At 37.6% G+C, this 17,681-nt stretch overlaps 1 protein-coding gene across 4 annotated transcripts in view; it reads left to right on the top strand.

The window, feature by feature from the left end:
- The window catches only part of rap1gapb (RAP1 GTPase activating protein b), a 144,105-nt gene that overhangs the window by 52,531 nt on the left and 73,893 nt on the right, over positions 1–17,681 (top strand). For 2 of the 4 annotated variants that reach the window (XM_049479189.1, XM_049479186.1), the window contains exons 1-2: positions 6,462–6,606; positions 15,807–15,842. The exons of 1 other annotated variant lie outside the window; for it this stretch is intronic. In XM_049479189.1, the coding sequence (XP_049335146.1) occupies positions 6,515–6,606; positions 15,807–15,842 (128 nt within the window). In that variant the 5' untranslated portion in view covers positions 6,462–6,514. Of the gene's footprint in view, positions 1–6,461; positions 6,607–15,806; positions 15,843–17,681 lie in introns of those variants that run through there. One more of the 4 variants, XM_049479190.1, reaches the window with a different exon arrangement.

Below are 17,681 nucleotides of genomic sequence, written 5' to 3'. Positions count from 1 at the left end.
GAAATTTGAATTTTGAAAGGTCTTTTTTATATACAAATACAAATTAAAATAATTAAAATTTGTATTTAATTAAAATACAAATAAATCCATTGTTTGAATTCAAGCTTATTTCATCTTTATCAAAATCAGGTAAATTTAATTGAAAAGTGCAAAATGCATATTCATAGATTGTGTGAAGCTTTTGATGTTCGTACACTGTGTCCCAATGCTTGTGAACATCCCTTCTAATGAATGTGTTCAGCTATTTTAAGTTGCACCCTATAGAGAAATATACTCAGTAGAATTAACCTAATGGCACTGTAGATAATGCCAGGTATTACACAGAGGGATACAGTATAAAGCCTTCCAGCACTGAGCTGTGGAACAGTGGAGCTGTGTTCTCTGGAATGATGATGATGGTCTATCCAGAATGCTGAATGCAATCAAATCTTCTCAGCAACAATTGAGTAGAAAGCTTTTCCTGGACAGAAGAGACAGTCTAGCAAAAGCAGGATCAATGGGGTGAAATTAGAGTTTTAAAATTTTTTAGACATTTTACTATGTGACATTTCTGTTTTGTTCCTGGAGCTTTCTATTCAAGTTTGTTTGCAAAAAAAAAATAGGGATGTGTCGAAAAGTCAAAAATGAAAAAACATTTTTGGCCAAAAGGCAAATATTGATTATTAGATATCGAACATATTTTTCATTTAGTTTGACACTTTTTTCTACATTGCATAAATAAAATAGCTTAAATGTATTTTGTCCTGCTTTTCAAGCACAATATTGATTAGGGTTGGGACAATATATCAATATGGCGATATATCATATTGTATCGTCAAATTATCAATATTTTTATTGAAACATAGATGCTCCAAGACTCGTCCCCCAATTTGACTTACTAAAGTAAAATCAAATGAGTTGAGTAAACCTGCGGTGAAGAATATTGGTTATAAAATTATGTGGAACTGACACCAATAAATCCACAAAGGATTATTTTATCCTCTTCAGTAACACAGATGCTGTAAAGTATCGTAGAGAACTGAATGATACATTATTTATCGAGTAACACAGAATCACAAATGTTGTATCATGAGATGCTTTGTGATTCCCTCATGTAATATTGATTGGAAAAATTACAGAATTAATTTAATTGCACTTATTCGGCCAAACATTGCAAACACAATTTACTTTAATTCCATTTTTGTTTGTTTCCATTTTCATTGCAGAATATTTGCTATATCTCTGTGTATATCATCTATATTGAAAAACTCCTTTAGGTTCTGTATGGTTATATTTTAGGTCTATCAGCCACCTCTGAGATTAGAGGGATCTCTGCACTGAGGGTGATTTGAGGACATTGATGGAAAGGACAGAGTTGGCGTCCAGTCACCTTCAGGATGGGGACAACTGTGTGATCTGATTTATGAGGACCCGAGTGAGCAGAACTCACCCCAGTCAAATCTAATGGAGTCTGCGGTCAGCAGAGGACGAGGGACATGACATTTACACCAGTGCAAAGTGAGGACACAGGAAGTGGACCCACGTATCACTTCATCTAAATAAAAGCCCTGCGTCATTGTTGAGGGGCGTCGCTGTCATTGCTTTAGATTAGTCGTCTATGCCTCATTCTCCCATTGCTGGTGGAGGCATTGCATTTTAAATTGTACGCCAGCTGCTTGCTTATCATTAGTGAGATATGCACCTGTGTTGCGAGTGCTGTTAATTAGATTCAATACTCTGTGTGCATCACCCTGAATGAACTCTGCGGTGCATGCTAATGTGAACAGAGGGAGAGATATATCTCCTCACACAAACCCTCATCTCTGTCAGCTGATGAGCTGAAGTGGAGAGAAAGTGCTTTACAGAGTGTCTATACATCCCACACCCTGTCATATGGGGTCACTAGTGGCTGTGACTGGGTGGCTGTGTGTAACTGTGCTTTTCAGCATATGTGTTAAAAACTGTTGTAGAGTTGTGGGCTTTTTCACCCTGGTGAAAACAAAATATACTTAATTGTTCTTAAACCATATTGAGAAATACTAACAGATTTATGTAAAATAAATTTAAATGTCATTGATATTATGCTTTCATTCAAATGCTTAAAACTAAATTTTGATCATGCATTTTAAAAAGTACAATATAGTGTATTTAAAAGAAATAGGCTATTATGAAGTACATTTTTAATTTAATGTAATTCAATATACTTCTAAATTTTTTTTCCAAATATACTTTTTGTAATTTTATTTTGTACAAGTTAAATTAAATGTATTATAATTGTACTGTAAGCACATTTAAAATATGGGGTTACATACATGAAGTAGTATGTTTAAATGTTACTTAAGTATATTTAAAATAGTTCCATTTTAGTACGGTTAAGTAGCACAATCTTAGTAAGATTTTTGTATTATTTTCATACAATTAAAATATAATAGGTACAAAATACAAAAAAGTTGTTCCATTTTAGCACTCTTTAAATATACTGATTAATAATGTGGCTACAAGAACACTCTAGTGCACTTTAGCACAATAATGCTTAGTATAATTTAATCTACTTTTTTTTCACTAGGGCAATTTACCGTTTTTTGTTGTTTTTGGCAAAAGCTAAATGCCAAAGCATTTTTGTATTTGTCCTACATATAATGATGTGACTTTATTTTGAGGTAATAAAGTTTTTGAAATGGGAATTTGCAGGTGGGCAAATGGCTGTGAACCACAGCCCGAACCAAAGAACCAGAGTTTGGTCTGATCAAAAGAGGTGTTCTTGGTCCAGATCTAGTGAACCATGGTCCTTTACGCAAAAAAGAATTGGTGCTGTGCCAAAATCTGACTTAATTTGCAATGCAGCACGTCACACTGCAGTGAACACAAACACTGAGACTGGGAATTCATTTATTTACTGTAACAATAGATTAACCATTTTTAAATATAAACTAAAATAAAAGGAATCTGAGGAGAATCTTTTACAGTCATTCTTTTGCAGGGCCGTACGTGTACATAAAGGGGGGTCAGATTCTGACAGAGAGTAAGAATTCGTCACAACACCTTTTTTCAGTCACTGACAGTTTTTCTTTGATCGCCAACAAAAACTCTGCTCGGAGGCAAATCGTGGATCACTCGGTGCATAACTGCTACTGTGAGCTGATTGGTTGGTGAGCTGATCCTGGAGATACAGGTAGAGCATGTTTAAAAGTCTTATCACTGGAGTTCCTGAACTGGTGTTGAGGACATAAGTACATATTTCAGTATAAAACTGATCAGACAATTTAAAAAAATCTGATTTTGCTCAGTTGCTTCATGTGAACCCATTCATTTTGGACTCATTGAAAATGAGTATATTCTCCTCTATAGTAATTTTCTAGCATAGCATTGCTAGTTCTTGTGTGTTTAGTTCTGTTGTGTTCTCGTGATGAAACGTGTTTCTGGAGAGCACCCAGGTGAGTCTGCGATTTCCCACAGCGAGAAAATCGTGTAATTTGTGACCCCGTTTTGCAGATCAGTCATGTAGTGTAAAAGTCTCAACAACTGAAGGACTCTCGATTACAGCACAACCAGTCGTGTAGTGTGAACAGCACAACAACTGACGACTCAAAAAGTTGTGTAGTGTGAACCTGGAATAAGAAAATCATAACTAACATTCTACAAACCTATTTATATGAACTATAGAGAGACACCACCCACATAGCTGATGGCGACGGGATGTAATAAAGTAAAAAAGAAGTTTTCATGTGTAAATATGCACTTAGACTTATGTCCAAGAGTTTTAAAATAATAACATTTTTCTCAGTAATTACTTAGGCAGTGTACAGTGAAATATTATAAACAGCACACCATCTACACTAAAATGCTAAAAGTTCTGACATAGCTGGGAATACATCATAAAAGGCATGAAGAGCACAGTGGGTGGTAATGATGGTGACTGGCAAGGTTTTGCTAGGCGACTCTAGCAACAATCACACCCATATTCAATACAAGAACCCCCACACACATATCCCAGAGGTCAGTGCAGCATTTTTGTAGCTTTCATAAGACATTGTAAACGTCATAGGGCACAGTAGTGATGTGATTCCTGTCCCATGACTTTTGGCATGTCATTGTATAAACTTTTACTATAACCTTACAGCTTTTTTAGTCTTATTTGAAGTTCTGCACACATGAAACATTTCTTTTTCTATATGTCTGGACTGTTATTAAAACTACTATAAAGCAAGTCTTTTTTATTTGTTTTAAAATCTGAGCTTTGATTTTAGAGGTGTGTGTCACAGTTTTTACACTTATTATTTGAATGTTTACAGAAACAGACCAAAAAGGATCCATTTAATCAGAGGCTCAGATCAGATCTCTTTAAACTGCTTTGTTTCACAACTTTATTGTGAAAAGTACTATTTATTGTATAATTCGATTTGAATTGAACTGAATTGCATTTCACTAATGAATGTTCCAGTTGTTTTAACAGTGTAGTACATTGTGTTACATTTTACATAATGATGCTACATCATTATTAACACAAAGTTACTGATATGTGTTGGGGATTTTACAGACATTTTAGTAACACTCTACAAAAAGGGTACATGAATTATCAGCACTTATTATGACAGAGAATGTCTCATCTTTTGTCTCAAAAGTATTAATTGACATTAGTTAAGACAGTATTAATCATTATAACATTACAACTGGTGTTTAGTACTAGGGCCAATAAAAAATTGTTGACATTACTAAACAATTTAACAGTGTTGTAAGTACTGTTAATTGATGCACCATTATTGTAAGTTTTACTGAACTGTCTGTAAAATCTTCAGCACAAACCCGTATAGTCCTAAAGTGATTAACTGACACGGAGTTACCTTCATGTAGCATGTAGCAACATTTAGTTTTTTTTTTTTGTTTTTTTTTTAGTATTTTGCCTACTTGATGCCCTTGTAATTTAGTGGATCCAGTGCCAAACAGAGGAAAAAACATACACAAACGTGTATCAGCTTCAGAACTGGTTGGTTTACTGCCGTGTGTGATCGGGGCGACTGTTGGGACGCCCTTTATTTTTCCTAAAAACAAAAGCACAGTTTAGACCTGGAGGCTGTTTTTCAGACAACGAGAAAAAGGAGGAAAATAAGGGTGCTTGTTTACAATAGCTTAAATTAGAAGTGCAACCTTTACAAATGTCTTTTCAGTTGTATTTATTTCTCAATTACATTGCAGTGCCCAACACGGTCGTGTGTAAAAGGTGGCACAAGTTAGAATTTGCTTTAGTTCAGGGGTGTCCAAACTACGGCCCGTAGGTATTTTAGAAATAGAATGAAATTGGCCCGCTGTTAAGCAGGTTTTTATAATATATGAGATTCAAAGTGTGAACGCTAGGTGTCAGAAACAGGCCAAAGAGTCTAAAAGCCGAGAGGGTGCACATTTCTAGCGCAGAAAAACGGGGCAAAAGAGTCTAAAAGCGGAGAGGGTGCGCATTTCTAGCACAGATAAATGGGGCAAAAGAGTCTAAAAGCGGAGAGGGTGCGCATTTCTAGCGCAGATAAATGGGGCAAAAGAGTCTAAAAGCGGAGAGGGTGCGCATTTCTAGCGCAGGAAAACGGGGCAAAGAGTCTAAAAGCGGAGAGAGTGCGCATTTGTAGCGCAGAAAAACGGGGCAAAAGAGTCTAAAAGTGTAGAGGATGCGCATTTCTAGCGCAGGAAAACGGGGCAAAAGGGTCTAAAAGCGGAGAGGATGCGCATTTCTAGCGCAGGAAAACGGGGCAAAGAGTCTAAAAGCGGAGAGAGTGTGCATTTCTAGCGCAGAAAAACGTGCCAAAGAGTCTTAAAGCGGAGAGAGTGCACATTTCTAGCACAGAAAAACGTGCCAAAGAGTCTAAAAGCGGAGAGGGTGTGCATTTCTAGCACAGAAAAACGGGCCAAAGAGTCTAAAAGTTGCCGTAATTAAGGCGTTTAATATTAAGAGACATCATAAAATGAAACATCAATTTGAAAAATCTTAGTTTACACAACACTGTCAAAGATAAAGATAGTAAGTCAAGTAAAATGGTGTGTAAATGAAATAATCAGGAAAAATTTATTATTTAAAGTGGTATATTTCATTATTTGTTTTATTACAGAGTGTGGCCCGTGACTTCAAATATATTTCTCCTTCTGGCCCCCAACAAAAAAATTTTGGACACCCCTGCTTTAGTTAGAACTGATACTTTATTTTCCTCACGGCTGAGAGAGCTCTGAGAGGAGCAGTAAGCCTGGGGGAGCAGAGAGAGACAGATTGAGTAGGCGCTTCTCTGCTTGTCCCTGACTAGAAGGCAATGAGTTTCCTTCCAAGCAACCTGCTCATAGCTGTGGATACTGATATGAGTGGACACGCCTCTCTCCTCTCTGCTCAGGATACGGAAAAAGCTTGAGGGAGGGAGAGGAGGAGGAGGAAGGGCAGCAAAGGAGGGGCATGGAGAGTGAGGCGCAGGACATTTGCAAACAGATTGAGTCAGTCAGCTGAGAAAGAGAGAGAGAGAGAGGGGGGGATAGAGAGTGATAGGGAGTGAATAACTAACTGTTGATGTGCTTAAAGCTGTTCTGGGTTGAGGAGCTGAGTGTATTGCGAATCATGGCCTTCAGGAAGAGGAGCTTCACTTTTGGCGCCTATGGAGGGTAAGAGAAAAATAAGCCACTTAAGTCACCATTTAAAATCTGTGATCCTGTGCCATGGCAAGACCAGGAACAAACATATAAGCATTTATATAGAGTATGTGCTGGCTGCAAACTAGGTAATTAGTACCTGCCACAACAGATTAATTTAATGTTGATTATTAAGAGCAATCATTTCAACAGCACCTGTTGCTTCAGCTGCAGCTACCCATTGTCATCTGTTATTCAATACAATAGAATAAATGCTAAGCGTTGTGAAAAGTAACATTAAATAATAATAAATAAAAAAAAAACACTGTAGTATTTCTTTAACCCCGGTCAAATCTAGGCTTCTTGATTTACCTTTAAACTCATTTTTATGTTTGGTTACCCTAGATAGCAAAGATAGCAATGCTATAAAATTTTGTGCACTGCTGCATGTCCTTGTGTTTGTCTAACAAGCAGGGTCTACTTGTGTAGTGTGCGTGGGGCACCTGTGTTGCCAAGATAGCAATAAACATCTGACTATAAACTATAACTATGCTACAGTAATGCTGTATAATACAGCCTGCATGGAAAATTCCTAAATTTTCCATTTGAAACCCTAAAATGCTACACTAACCAATTTATCCAGTTGTTACTCTTTTGTACATTGTTTTTCTCATTTAATTTTGAAGTATGACCCGGTAAGTTGTTCATAGATACTGATTTCATACATAGTAGTTATATTAAGAAATTTAAGAAAGTTCAGAAACTATTTGGTAAATGACTGAAAGTTACATGCCCAGTTTCATAGGTGGTGGATTGGTATTTTAATGGTTGCTTTTGGCGCTTCTTAGCTGTTCAAACTGTGAAGGTATTTGAGCAGTTCATTTACTGGAACAGTAATGGTATTTTATTTGGTGTTCTCTTTGTTGATGATGTAAAAGTTGGGTTTGTGCACTGCTGCACATTCTTGTGTTTGTGTAACAAGCAGGGGTGTACATGTGTAGTGTGCCTGGGGCACCTGCGTTGCCAATACAGCAATAAATGTCTGACTGTAAACTATGGTTTTTCAGTGAGTGGAGGAGCTGTGTTTACTGCTGCCAAGATAGCAATACACCAGAATTTTACCAGATTACTTATTCACCCCCGGTCAACCCTAAGCATATTAATAATTCTAATATCTTTAAACTTATTTTTTATGTTGTACTTATACAATACTTTTTTAAGCCCATGGCTGCTATACAATTAACCCTTCACACACAATCTTTTACACTGAGTACCAAACCAACCAAAATCATTGAGAAGTGGCAGCCAATTGCATACTGCATACTCTCAACTAGTAACTACAGTCCATTGAAGACTCGAAAAGTCTATTCTAAACATAGACACCAATTGGGAGTAAACAGTTAACCTTATCTTAATGTTTCTGAACTGTAGAAGGGAACTGTATTCTTCAGAGGAAACCCAAGATCCCAAGGCCCCAGTGTTGAGAGGTCTGCATGCCTACCACAAAGCCACATTGCCACCCTGCTGTACTATACAGTGTTACCAAAGTTACATACCCACAAAAAGAGTGCAAAAGTGTGCCCACTCATGGGCCCTTGGACTTATAGGGGATAATACGACAGTTCCTATCATATAGTGCAGAAGTTAAAACTTTTGTACACAGCTTTTGAACTAGAGTCACAGTCTTGGCTTCAAACTCCTGCTGTGATCAAATTAGCATTAGCATTCGTCACCAAGGTCAGTATTAAACAAGACGGTGGGCTTAATGAGGAAGAGATAGAATCTTAATGTCTACAGGCTGTGCAGTAATGAGACAACATCAGGCACAGAGAACTAAGTGTCTGCTTTCTTCTACTTACTGTTTCAAATGGTCCCACGGTATTTAAAAGAGCAGGAGAAAATTGTGCTTTAGCCGGTTGCAGTGCAAAAACACTGCGGTGGTTTTGTTTGTAATGAGGTTAAAAGCCTCAGTGAAGAACATAAGCAGCTTCTTTAGCACTATGGGGTGCTACTATTTACTTTTACCTTTAATTACAGTGGCAATTACAATTACACTGTATGGACAAACATCTTGGGACACCTGTCCAAGTATTGTTTCTTTCAACATCAATGGTTTTCACAAAAAAAAAAGTTTAGGCCCTATTTTAGCGATCTAAATGTGAGCAGTGTTTCTTTGCTGCTTAAATTGTGGTGTGTCAGTGTGTCTTTGCTATTGAAATGACGGGAGAAGCGTGTCACCTGCCATTGCCTTTAAGATACAAGTGTACTCTGACTTTGGTGGATTGGTACTCTAAGGGCATATATCTCTTGCATTATATATGCACTTCTCAGCAGAGAAAACTGACGTTCAGGTTTATGCTGTGAAGGTGCACGAACAGGTAATTTACGGGAACAGCAATTATATAACAATTTATTTTGTATTCTTTTTTTATTATTGATTATTTGAAGTTTACTGTGCACAACTGCATGTCCTTGTGTGTATAACAAGCAGGGTGTATGCACATTGAGTGCACGCGACATGCCTGTGTTGACAAGATAGCAATGAACGTCTGACGATTGACTTCTGTCTAGGCTTTTTTCAGTCAGTGGCGTACCTGTGTTTTCTATTGCCAAGATAGCAATCGACAGAAATTTCCTGAACACACCTCATGCCCAGACCACCGTGCCCATCTACTACTTAAACAATGAAGGTACAAGGCGTAAAAATAGGCTGTTTGCGTGTTGTAAGATAGCAATGAGCATCACGATGTTCCTTGTTCAGGGTGTAAGATAACCCTTTATCTCTTACAGGCATGAGATTCAGATCAGATCTAGTGTCAGGTCTAAATGTGCTTGTGTGTAACAGAACAGAACAGGCCATGCAACTCCGCATGGCCAGTCATAGTAAATAAGGGTCCATTGCCACAGACTCACCTCTGTTACTGCAAACCTGTACTATTAAAATCATTTAAAAAAAACTTTTTTGCACAGTACATTATGTGTCAGCTGTGGGTGTATAGATTAGCAAATTACATTTAAAGCTGATGTCCGTAAGTGTTGGGATTTAGGGCCCTCTCTGGTGAGAATGGGTAATTGCACCGAGCATGCAGAGGAATCATTTTAAACTGGGCGGCTGTGATGCGTCTTTTTTAAGAGCGGATGAATTCTGATTCCAGGTTATGTTCAGTCAGAGAGAGAGAGAGAGAGCACGCTCAGTTAGAAACTTCACTTCAGCTACACACTTTGTTTTTACGTTGAGTGAATGAGCTTCTGAGCTCTGAGTTTCCCCTTCTGAAGTCTCCACTGCTCCACCAGCTGCTTGTGTTCAGTACAACTGAGCCGGATCCTCTTTTAGTGGCTGTACGTGTGAAGTAAGTACGTTAAGACGCGAGACGCTGCCTTAAGAACTGTGAAAACTTGTGAAAAGCAACCCAACACCCCAGTTTTTAGTATAAATATATACGTTTTAACTGGGATGGTCGATCCAGCACACTGGTACCATTTAACACCACATTTTGTCACTTCTTCACTCAGAAATGCTTCTGCTTTAAGTTTAGAAGCAAAATAATATAGACTGTCACTTTAAGACCACATTTGAAGTATATAGCATAACCGTATGAAGACATTAGCACATACAAAACCAAAACATACTCCATGTGTCTGAAACACAAAGACACAAGAACTGCTGACTTTATGCTGACCTGGCGTTGCCACAATATGAACAGATCACTGCTAGATATGATGGTGTGGCGCAGTGGAGAACACCACTACCTGCCAGTGAGCTAACCACCACATCATGTGGGAGACTACGGTTCAATTCCTGACCTTGGTGACTGAATGCTGCATGTGCTACACCAATAAGAGTTCTTGGATAAGACTTCTAACCCTACATTGGCCCACCTCAGTAATAAGAATTACCTCGTAAGTCACTCTGGATAAGAGTGTTAGATAAAAATGCCAAAAATAACATTTAGCATTAGCATTTTTGCCCAAAACAACAGATAGCTAGCTTATTAAACGTCTGGCCCAAAACAAGCATTAAGCATTGTTCAGCGACACCGTGCCTTAAAAAGATATACAGCATTCTTTCCCCTGTTTTTCAAACTTTGTAATAAACACAAATCTGAAAAGCCTGGCATGCAAAAGTATTCAGCCCCCTGTACTCTGATCCCCCTAAATAAAATCCAATACTTTACACTTCTGCACAACTTTATCTCTGACCTGTCTGATGGGTTTCTCAGTTTTCATGATGCCATTTAATCACTAATGTTCTCTAACAAACCACTGTGGCCTTCACAGAACAGCTGTAGTAATTTATACGGAGAGCAGATTACACACAGGTGGACTCTATTTATTAATTAGGTGACTTATAAAGGCAATTAGTCATGCCGGATTTCATTCAGGGATTTCAGAGTACTCTCACCCACCCAAACGAACTGCACCAATATAACCGGACTAAAAGGTGCAGGTGTGAAAACACACTCACACTCAAACACACATATTGTCAATGAATCCCTGAAGCTGAAAGCATGCTTTAATCACATTACATTATACACAATTCTGTCTGTATTGAAAACTGCCATCAGAAACCAATTAGCTGTCCGCTCTCCCCTCGTTTACAGGAATGTTGGTTTTGAAGCAGAGGAAATTGCCATTAGCGGATAGCGGCGGTTTAGTGTGCTGTGTTGTTGTTGTTGTTTGGGTGACACTGTGCACTGCATCAGCCCTTAATTGAGAATTAGAAATGGCTCTGCACTAATGGTAGATCCTGCTGTTCTGTGATATTTATGCACGCACGTCGTTTTCAGCTAACCAGTCTCTTCCTGATTGCTTCGGCTTGCTCTCGCTCTTGTTTCCATCTTTATTTAAGACTGTTTCTGAGTGAGAGAGAGGTCAGTCTGAGTGCAGTGTACAATGTGTGCATGTGGCTGCTCACATGTGTGTGTGAGTGTGTGAAAAAGAGAAAGAGAGAGAGAGTTTTCACACAGAGAACACTGTATTGATTGCGTACACACACTCCCGTCTGCATGTGTTATTCTTCTTCACACTCTGAAGGTCTCCCTCGTGGTCATGAATCTGGGCACCCATGTGTTCTTGCCACACTAGAGTAACATTTGCAGTGATTTCCAGTAGAAACTAGGCTTTTAAATGTTCTCTAAGCGGTCTGTATTTGTCAGATATAATGATCTTGTTCCTCGTCCCTCCACATTTGCTTTCAGTGATATATACAGCTGGGAAAAAAATATGAGAATTTTTGCACCAGGAGTAAAGGCATAAAGTTATCCAAAATCAGTGTGTAAGACTGGTGGAGGAGAACATGCCAAGATGCATGAAAACTTTAATTAAAATCAAGGGTTATTCCACCAAATATTGATTTCTGAACTTTCTTTGCATTATTTGAGATCTGAAAGCTCTTCATCTTTATTTTTTTATTGCCGGCATTTTTTATTTTCTGCAAAAAAAAAAAAGTGCTCTAAATGATAATATTTTATTTGGAATTTGGGAGAAATGTTGTCTGTAGTTTGTAGAATTAAACAACAATGTTCATTTTACTCAAACATAAACCTATAAATAGCAAAATCAGAGAAACTGATTCAGAAACTGATGTGGTGTCTTAATTTTTTACAGAGCTGTATATATCATAAAATAAATACTACGAATGCAAAAGAACAGATGAAGAACACTGTAGGTGATTTTTTAATATGTTACTACAATACAAACACTATTATGATGAAAACTAGCACTTTTTATCAGGTAACAGGTAAAACTAGAAGTGGAAAGGAAAACGATATTGTGCTGTGTTAGGATTTTAAGACAATATAAAAGTATACATTTATACACAACTTATTCTACACACACACTGTTTCATTTGAAAATTTACACACACTGTGCCCTGTTGAATACGTCAACCTTAATGCTGTCACATGCAATGAAATAGCCTGTACAACTGTAATAAATCTATAACAATTCCTATTTCACCAGTAGTTACACTGTTATTATATGAATTATTATCATGTAACTACACAGTTATTAGAGACACTTATTATAAAATGGTACCAATGATACTGTATATGTTATTCACTTCACCTCTCAGTGGTTTTAATGTCATGACTGGTCAGTGTATGCGTGTTATTGTCACATGTTGTAAATTTGGCCTTTATCACATGACACTAACACCCACACGAAACATAAGATTATGTAAACTATTATACAAGTCAGTGTCAGATCAACCCAGAGATGGAGCCGGGTTTTGGCGGGCAGCTCTCCTCTACTTGTTGTCAGTTTTCAGTGTGGAACCGGGCTGTTTACGCTTGCTTTTGGCACAACAGTGGCTCTCTTTCCCTCGTGTCATCAAGATCCATGTGAACACACCACTATTTTGATTGACACCCCGCTCCTCCTGTGGAGCGCTGACATTGAAACCGCAGTCACCGAGACTCAAACAGCAGGGTCAGCGGGAGACAAACCTGGCTCTGCTGATCTGTGGTCAGCTCTGTGGATTCAGTTTAAATAGGAAAAGTTTGGATATGGGCAAAGCAAATAGTGCTTTGGTCAGTGTGTGAAAGCCACTTCACTTTCCAACCTCTGTATCAGTTCTCTCTGCAGGAGGTTTATCCTGAGAATAAATAACAGCTCAGTAGTTGCAGAAAGTCCCTTGACAAAGCAGAGACATCTACTGGTAATTAGAAAACATACTGCATTAAACTCTAGCCATAAATAGTGCTCTGGTATATTCATTTTCAACCGTACGTGGTCTTAGAAAGAGAAATCTTGTTTAAATATAATATACAAATTTGATATTTTTTATTTTTACATTGTTTTAAAAATGTTCCGTGATTATTCTACTTGTATTTATTTTATCCACTTTAAGCTGTCTAATTTTCTTTACTTATTATTTTTATTTAGATGCAAATTTTAGTACAGTGATTTTGTATCACTTTGTTTAGATGGTTCATTATATGTTTCTCATAGATGCTCAACTAACATTCAACTTGCATTCAACTGCATGTCTATTAAATGCAACTGAACTATATGATGAATGTAAATAATTGAATGTAACCCTACACCCAAAACTCTAATCCTAACATTTTAGGGTTACATTTTAATGTTAAGTTAAGGTTTGGGTTGGGTTTAGGTTTTAGGGTTGATTCATGGTTAGGGTAAGGTGTGAGGTTAGTGTTAGGTGCAGGGTTAGATTTAATTGTTAAGTTTAAGGTTTGGGTTGGGTTTAGGTTTTAGGGTTGATTCATGGTTAGGGTAAGGTGTGAGGTTAGTGTTAGGTGCAGGGTTAGATTTAATTGTTAAGTTTAAGGTTTGGGTTGGGTTTAGGTTTTAGGGTTGATTCATGGTTAGGGTAAGGTGTGAGGTTAGTGTTAGGTGCAGGGTTAGATTTAATTGTTAAGTTTAAGGTTTGGGTTGGGTTTAGGTTTTAGGGTTGATTCTTTGTTAAGTTTAGGTGTATGGTTAAAGGTTTGGGTTGGGTTTAGGTTTTAGGGTTGATTCATGGTTAGGGTAAGGTGTGAGGTTAGTGTTAGGTGCAGGGTTAGATTTAATTGTTAAGTTTAAGGTTTGGGTTGGGTTTAGGTTTTAGGGTTGATTCATGGGTGATGTTAGGTGTAGGGTTCATGTTAGGTGTAGGGTTAGAATTGATGTGTAGGGTTAAAGGTTTGGGTTGGGGTAAGATTTTAGGGTTCATTTTTGGTTATGGTTAGGTGAAGGGTTAAAGGTTTGGATTAGGGTTAGGTTTTAGGATTAATTCTTGGTTAAGGTTAGGTGTAGGGTTAAAGGTTTAGGTTGGGGTTAAATTTTAGAGTTGATTCTTGGTTAAGATTAGGTGTAGGGTTAAAGGTTTGGGTTGGGGTTAGATTTTAGGGTTAATTCTTGGTTAAGGTTAGGTGTAGTGTTAAAAATTTGGGTTGGGTTTAGGTTTTAGGGTTCATTTTTGGTTAAGGTTAGGTGTAGGGTTAAAGGTTTGGGTTGGGTTAGATTTTAGGGTTAATTCTTGGTTAAGGTTAGGTGTAGGATTAAAGGTTTGGGTTGGGGGTAAAGTGTAGGGTTAGTGTTAGGTGTAGGGTTAAATTTAATGTAATTTAATCATGTAATCTCGCATGTCTCCACTTGAGGTTGAGCTTTTGACAACAAGGTTGTGGGTTTGATACACAGGTTTGGCAGGCCACCACTGTAACTTCTCACCGCAGCACTGGCTCCCATTTGTTCTCACAATATCACTGTGTGTGTCTTCTGAGTGTACTCGCTAGTGTGTATGTGTGTATTCACTGCACAAATAGGTTGAAGGTGCCCAGCAGAGGTATGGTGTATATGGCTTGTCTTGTCTTGTCTTTCCTTGTCTTGTCTTGTCTTGCCTCGTCTTTGCTGTAATAAAAAAGGCAGGCTATTACAGTGATAAACATTTTCAGTATTTTTTAAATACTGTAATATAAAATATACTATCACAACTTATTTGCTAATTGCTGCCAGTAAGTTACTGTACGTTTTACAGTGTCATTTTTAAAGTGCAAATTTCTCCTCTAAGATTACTAATTGTTTGTTCTCAACCTTAAACATGTGAAGCTCAGTCTAAAAGAAGGATGTTTTTCTCTCCATGCGGAATTGCAGTGCTGCCTCTTTGTAACTAAATGTCAGGTTGTGCTTTTTAACAGTATGAGAGAGATTAAATGAACAGAGCTGGAACAGAAAGCCATCTGCCTGGTAAAGATGTGAGTATTTCCTAGTAGCTGCTGTAGCCCTGGACCTTCTCATTAGCATGCTAGAACCTTTGATGCCCAGCTCAATATTTCATGCTTTACGTTGATCAATGTACCCAGGCATAATGTATTGCAGCACTGTGAATGCATACTAACAGGAAATTGTATTGAAATTCTCAGCCATTGCTCCTCACACCGTAATGAAGATTATGTCAAAATTTAGGTTTTTCAATTAAAAACAGTGTCAGCGGCCTTTTCACAGTAAGGATGTGCTTCAGTGCTTTCTTATTAGCACAAGAGACCTCAGTAACTCTGAAGCTCGCTCACTTTTTAACCTAGGTTAATTGTTGGGTGCTGAAGGCCATCTATTGGAAGTACTTTTATTATAGGCCTTAAGCATTTAGCATGATAATGGATAACTGTGGAGATTGATTCTAAAAGAGAGAGTTTTAAACAGAGTGAAGACAATTAGTTTGACCCAGGCAACAAAATGTACAGTAAGTTTAAATATGTGAATAGTAAATTTATTTTCGTTTTATCTTTTTGCAGAGTGGACAAAAGTTTCTCCAAGGCTAGGAGTCACTGGTGAGTTATTATACTCTTTTGAATCTATATTTTTTCCATTTCTTATAGATTTCAGTTCACTCACACATATTGTCATGCGAGTCAAACACAGGATAGACAAGCTTGCATATAAAACACTCGATTTATTAAATAAAGGGACAGACGTATAAGAATAGTCAGGGATAGGCAGGGTCAATAACCAAATGGCAGCATAAACACACAACATACCAGAGTGAGCAGCCAATGAGAGGCATACAAGGGAAATCCACAACAGGGCAAAAAGGGCAAGGCAAAGGGATGGTCAAAATACAAAAATAGGTCGGCAGTAAGAAAACAAACAAGCAACAAAGAGCTAGGCAAAAAGGGAAAAATGGAGAAGCAAAAAGGGTCAGTAAAAAAGGTAAAAAAAGAAAGGAAATGTGAGGTAGAAAAGCTATGAGAATAGATTATAGATTTAATACGGGCCAAGAGTGAAGAAAAATAGGGGCTATATATACTCAAGAGTCTAGGTGTGAGCAACGATTAGAAGCACGGCGAGCCAGAATGCTGATGCTTCACGTGATCCGGCATGTCCGGAGGGTTGGGTGCTGGTGCATTCAGAGTCTTTTTTCGAGAGAACTAGTCCGTGAGAGTCCATATCAGGCAGACAGACAGTGACAGGACTAAAACATTTAATGTGTCAGTAAGGTCATAAGGTCAGTTAAAGTTTTCTTTATTTCTTTATTTAATTTATTTTCTTTATTGTACATTTATATTAAAACATCAAAACATAGCATTCCTGTATAGCTTTAATATAAAATATGATTCATGGTTTATGTAATGTAAGTGAGGGTGATAAACAATATTTGCAAGTTTTATTATGTCTAATTTAAGTAGTCAGATTTTTACAAAAACAAGTCTGAATTGGAATTAGTCCTAGTCAGAATTTAGGCCTCTAAGTTACTAGGAACAAACCTATTTTACATCGACTTCCATTTAATGTTAAACATTTCTGCCTTTTCCTGTAAAGTCACCCTTTTGGAGACAGCAGCACTATATTTTATAATTCTGTCAAACTTGCTCTAAAGCTGCTGCCGCTACTGGTTTAGATCATAATGGAAATGTAAGCCCACTCATACCGGTTTAGAAAAAAGAAACAGAGTGAGAAAGTGTAGAATTGGGAGGTGCAGTGGGGTTGCATTGATTGCTTGGATTAAAGTTTCTGTGCATCACCCCAGATGAGCCCAGCAGTGCATAGCAATGTGAACAGATTCCTGAGAGAGAGACAGTCTATCTTTCTTCCTTCACATCTTTCTTTTATGTCTTGACTACATATACTACACACACGCACACGCACAAACACACACACACACACACACACACACACACACACACACATACACACAAACAGACAGGGTTCTTCCACTGTGTCGTGAATTAACATAAATTCCAAGTATAATGAAGTTTTTCTGAGTTTTGAAGAGTGTCTGTTTTCTCCTCTGGGCAGATGAATTTCCCACACTCTGAGTCTCAGAGATTTATTTGCTGATATTTTTAGTAACTGTGTTGTTCGTACACGATGCTGTTTATGTGCTTGTGTGAGTTTTGTATTGATGCTTTTTGTATTGGTTCTTTACTTATTGGCAATCTATGGTTGAATGAATGTCCTGATCATCTAAAAGCAATATTGGATTTTCTTTAGCCATGAGGCCATTAACAGTCTGTTAAATGTTAACTTTAACCTCTTTAAACTGAGCCTCTTGGTAAAGAGTCAGTGTTTACATCAACTTCTCCATGTTCACATTAGCCACAGTAAAACATACAGGATCACCATGATGAATTAATAGGTTTTTATGTTGGCTTATATGTTTTCTAACATAA

Source organism: Astyanax mexicanus, chromosome 5 (assembly GCF_023375975.1).
Source record: "Astyanax mexicanus isolate ESR-SI-001 chromosome 5, AstMex3_surface, whole genome shotgun sequence".
In the NCBI taxonomy this organism is placed as follows: Eukaryota; Metazoa; Chordata; class Actinopteri; order Characiformes; family Acestrorhamphidae; genus Astyanax; species Astyanax mexicanus.
The sequence above is the reverse complement of the archived record's forward strand: the minus strand, read 5'-3'. Positions and strand labels throughout refer to the sequence as shown.